Source organism: Hordeum vulgare, chromosome 3H, assembly GCF_904849725.1.
Source record: "Hordeum vulgare subsp. vulgare chromosome 3H, MorexV3_pseudomolecules_assembly, whole genome shotgun sequence".
NCBI classification, from domain to species: domain Eukaryota; kingdom Viridiplantae; phylum Streptophyta; class Magnoliopsida; order Poales; family Poaceae; genus Hordeum; species Hordeum vulgare.
In genome coordinates, this window is record NC_058520.1 from 30,246,920 (window position 1) to 30,252,372 (window position 5,453).

Sequence of the window (5,453 nt, forward strand, 5' to 3'; positions counted from 1 at the left end):
GGTCGTCGACACGACGGGAGGTCCTGCTAGATTTTTCTTACCTTAGCGATGTATCTTGCGTATAGGAATCTCGGTGAAACTTTGGGTCTCCTCAAAGTTGAGGTTTTCCTCTAAGGAATCCGACGAGATCACGAGATTCGTGATAGAGGATTACTTTACGGCCCGTGACCGTTTGTGATGGACTAGTTGGAGCACCCCTGCAGGGTTTAATCTTTCGGAAAGCCGTGCTCGTGGTTATGTTGCAAACATGGATAATTTGTTAACATTCGGTTCTAGATAACTTGAATTAAATCTAATAAAACTGCCAACTGTGTGCGTAACCGTGACTGTCTCCTTCGAAGACCTCTCTTCGATCGGGAACACGATGGGGTTATGTTTGACGTAAGTAGGTGTTCAGGATCACTTAGTGACCACCTAGTCTTCGACCACTCGAGTAGACCACCATATCAATAACTCTGATCATCGTAAGTTAGCCACCATACAAGCTTAAGATGCCGCAACTTATACACTAAACCTTCCTCACCTAATAACTTGACTAGTTTCGGTACCAAAGTCATCCGATTGCTGAGTCCCCATGGCTCATAGTTTACTACAACACCCCAACAGGTACAGGTACGCCCGACGCAAGAGATCCAGATGGCACGCAGCTGGCGTGGCAGTACGGTGAGGAGAATGACCGACTGTACGTGAACTATCCGGAGGACTGAGGCCGTGGTCGTGATCGTTGGCCAGCATGCGGGATATCATAGTCTTTTCCTTGTTTCATGTAGTCCGTAGCGGGACTAACTTGTCTGAATAATTGTGTGGATGTAAACCTTATGATATACTATGTCAGATGGCAAGTGTATGCCCTACTTGTCATTTTCGATTATGTAATGCTATGTTTATCTGGCTTGCGAAATGTTTAGATGCGCCTCTTTTCCTTTTGGGGCATCGCCCCCAAAATAGGAAAGGGCCGCATCTTAGTCGTTACAATACTGCCAGATGAAAACCGAGCTGCAAAGGAGTACTCACTTAAGTAAGCCTTGCAAACTTATCTCATAGAATTACCAAGGTCCCTTTGATTGCTTGAGTACGTAGGAACATGTCGAGGTATGTCATCTCCATCGGGAAGAGTGATAACCCACAAGTATAGGGGACCGTCTTCACGGATAGTATTTCACCCTAATTTATTGATTCGACACAAGGGGAGCCAAAGAATATTTAATGGTCGTAATAGTTGAGTTGTCAGTTTAACCATACCTGGGTTATCTCTCTACAGCAAGGGTTTAGTAGCACAACAAATGGTAGTAGTAATAGTAACAATGATAGCAGCGATTTTGGTAATAGTAGTAGTAGTAACAACTGAGTAGTAGGCGTGACAACAACATCAACAATAGTAACTTAGCAAGATTAAGTATATGTAAAGCATAGGCACGTGGATCAGTGATGGATAATGATTTAGATGACATTGATCATATAACAGTTATACACCAGGGCGACACAGAACTAGCTCCAATTCATCAATATAATGTAAGCATGTATTCCTTATATAATCATACGTGCTTGCGATAAGAACTTGCATGACAACTTTTCTCCTACCCTCCCGTGGCTGCCGGGTCGTATTGGAAACTAAGGGATATTAAGGCATCCTTTTAATAGAGAACCGAAACAAACCATTAACATATCATGAATACATGAACTACTCAAACTACGACAATCACTCGAAAGAATCCCAATTATTGCCACCTTGGGGTATGCGGATCAAGACATGTAATATGCAACTACAACTTACAAGATAGGATCCAAATCACTCTCATATTCATGAAAACATAATAGGTTCAGATCTGAAATCATGGCACTCGGGCCTTAGTGACAAACATTAAACATAGCAAAGTCATAGTAACATCAATCTCAAAATATAGTGGATACTAGGGATCAAGCCCTATCAAACTTAACTCGATTACATAATCTATCCCATCCAATCCCACCATCGTCCAACAAGCCTACAAAGGAATTACTCACTCTCGATGGTGAGCATCATGGCGGTGTTGATGAAGAAGGGTTGGTGATGACGATGGCGATGAATCCCCCTCTCCGGAGCCCCAAACGGACTCGAGATCAGCCCTCCGAAAGAAGAACTGGAGGTGGCATCGGCTCTGTCTCATGAAACACGACGAAAAATTCTCTCTAATTTTTTCTCCGAAGATGTGATTTTATAGGATTGGAATTAGGATCGGAGGAGTCACATGGGCCACATAAGTCATCAGGGCGCGACCTAGGGGCGCCCTGTTGGCTTGTGCCCCCCTGACAGCATTTCTCCGGCGGGTCTTTGCTCCATAATTCCTTATAAATGACATAAATAAATCACAAAAAGTTTCGTCCAATTCCAAGAACTTTTATTTCTGCACAAAAATAACACCAGGGTAGTTCTGCTGAAAACATCGCTAGTCCGGGTTAGTTTCATTTAAATCATGTAAATTAGAGGTCATAATGAGAGCAAAAATGTTTAGAACAGTAGATACGTTGGAGACGTATCAACCCCCAAGCTTAAACCATTGTTTGTCCTCAAACAATCTCAGTTGTGGTACTGTGGAACTACAGCCCCAACTATCGTGTCTTTATGATATTCGCTCGAGACGTTGTCACGAGCAATGCTATACCTACGTAAGGTAGTTACGTAAACTAACGTAATTGCTTATCTGTCCTTTTTTAATTAGGATTAGTTAGGGGAGGGGCGCCATCCACTAGAAAAGTTACGTAACAGTACGTAGGAATTTTACGTAAGTGTAGCATTTTTGCGTTGTCACTGTACAATGATTAGTGGAGCAACCAGTACGCGTAAGCAGTAAAACGTTATTTGTCAGCACGCGATGTAAGTTGGAAGCCTAGGACCGACAACAACAAGTGGCTCGTCACCGCATGGGACATGTGGTTAGTAAAATCCAAATTCATATAACAAGTGGCCCGTCATCCCCAAAATTGAATAATACCAATCGATTTCTTATAGAAATCCCAAATATAATTCAAGCTAATCAAAACAAGTGACTCAACTGGTCACGTATTTGTTTGGCGCGGCTTCTGGTGACTAGTCCATTGATGGTTGATGTTGCGTAGGCCAAATTCATTGTTTTGATCTTTCTTAAAAGTTAAGTCAAATCTGATCAGACCTTCAACGGTAGGATTTCACGTCTATCATAAAAAAATTATAAGTTACGAATACCGTGCACGTACATGCCTACCGCCAGACCCCTTGACGGTAGAGTTATACATGCTACCGTCACACCCTTTGACGATAGGTCATTTGCCTACCGCCAAAGACCTTGGCGGTAGGTTGTCATGTCCTACCGTCTAAGAGTCTGGCGGTACCAAAAGTGTCAAATCCGATTTATTTTTTCCAAACGAAATCAAATCCGACTTAACTTTAGCAAAAAGGTCAAAACAGTGAATTTTGCCTCCTGGTCACATACATTCAATTGCGGCTCTGTGGAATCACAGTTGTTGTGGGCTAGTGGCTTTATGATTAGTGGACGATATAAGTGTCAGACGTACGCTGAAACACTGATCAATGCCCCACTTAGCAGGGCGGGCACGTTGGAAGCAAAGTAACAACAGTGATCCGACAATACCAACATGTGGCGTCCCCAAGCCTAGGGACCATATATAGATCGATGCCATAGCAGAAATCCCAAACACATTCCAGGCTAGCTAATCAATTCGCTGTGGATCGTAGTTGTAATCTATCAAGGTACGTACGGCGGCGATGGCGGAGCTGATGAGCCGGAGGGTGATCTTCAAGGACTACGTGGAAGGCTACCCGACGGAGGAGCACATGGAGCTGCTCCCCGCCGCCGCCGTCGACGAAGCCGCGGCCGCCGAGGACGGCTCGGTGCTGGTGAAGAACCTGTGCCTCTCCTGCGACCCCTACATGCGCCCCAAGATGGCGCGCCCGCAGGAGCAGTGGTACACCGAGGCCTACGTCCCTGGCACCACCATCACCGGCTTCGGGGTGGCCCAGGTGGTCCGCTCGTCGCTGCCCGGCCTCGCCGCCGGCGACCTCGTGTCGGGCGTCACGGGGTGGGAGGACTACAGCGTCATCAAGCCGCCCTTCGCCGGCCAGCTCACCAAGATCCGGCGGGAGGAGGACGGCGTGCCGCTGTCCTACTACACGGGCGTCCTGGGCATGCCGGGCTTCACCGCCTACGTGGGCTTCCACCACATCTGCTCGCCCAAGGCGGGCGAGAAGGTGTTCGTCTCGGCGGCCTCCGGCGCCGTCGGGCAGCTGGTGGGCCAGTTCGCCAGGCTCATGGGCTGCCACGTCGTCGGCAGCGCCGGCTCCGACGACAAGGTCCGGCTGCTCAAGGACAAGTTGGGCTTCCACGACGCCTTCAACTACAAGGAGGAGGCCGCCGACCTCTCCGGCGCGCTCAAGAAGCGCTTCCCCGACGGCATCGACGTCTACTTCGAGAACGTGGGCGGGAAGATGCTGGAGGCCGTGCTGGCCAACATGAAGGTGCACGGCCGCATCGCCGTCTGCGGCCTCATCTCGCAGTACAACCTCGCCGCCGGCCAGAAAGACGCGGAGGAGCTCAACGCGCGCAACCTGGTGTACCTCGTCTCCAAGCGGATCCGCATGCAGGGGTTCGTCGAGCCGGACCACAAGCACCTCTACCCGGAGTACAGGGCGTGGGTGCTGCCGCACATCAAGGACGGGAAGGTGGTGTACGTGGAGGACGTCGTGGAGGGACTCGAGGCGGCGCCCGGAGCGCTCATCGGACTCTTCCACGGACGCAACGTCGGCAAGCAGGTCGTCAAGCTCGCCAACCCTCAGTGACTCACACATCGCATCCGCATGCAGTGTCCTTGACAAGTCACCAAATAAAACGAATGGCGAGATACATGTGCATGCATGGCGCTGGGAAGCTATCATGAGGAGTCCTTGTTTACGTTGTATTATCCTTCGTTAAGCGTCATTCACGTGTTTTGAATTATTTGTTTCTTCAATAGTCTCTGTCCATTCTATATTCGTTAGATCATAGCTGAAGATCCGTGTAAAAAAAGAATCTTCCATTTCAGATGCTATGTCATTTGATTGAAACTTAGTTAAGTCTCAATCAACTCACAACTAACCACACTCAAAACAAAACACGAGATCCATGTGCGTCGCGCTGGGAAGCGGAAGCTATCATGAGGAATTAATCAGTCCTTGTTTAACGGGTGTTTGGTTACAGGGACTTATTAGGGACTTAGAATATATAAATCTCATCTAAACCAAACAGGAGGGATTTATAGGGGACTTAAAGTGGGTATTTGTGACTTATGAAATAAGACTCTCAAGGTGGGACTTGGACTTATAGTTGTAATATGGTCTTATAGGAACTATAAGTCCTAGGAACCAAACAGGTAGGGACTTTTTAGGGACTTAGAACTTATAAGTTGGGACTAAAAAAAGTCCTTCGTTAATCATTATTTAC

General features: G+C 47.4%; 1 protein-coding gene across 1 annotated transcript; it reads left to right on the forward strand.

Annotated features, from left to right (window-relative positions):
• Positions 1–3,560: 3,560 nt before the first annotated feature.
• LOC123439407 (2-alkenal reductase (NADP(+)-dependent)-like) lies at positions 3,561–4,983 on the forward strand. Its single transcript, XM_045116128.1, has one exon. The coding sequence runs from the start codon at positions 3,743–3,745 to the stop codon at positions 4,811–4,813; it is 1,071 nt and encodes a 356-aa protein (XP_044972063.1). The 5' UTR covers positions 3,561–3,742; the 3' UTR covers positions 4,814–4,983.
• The last annotated feature ends 470 nt before the right edge of the window (positions 4,984–5,453 follow it).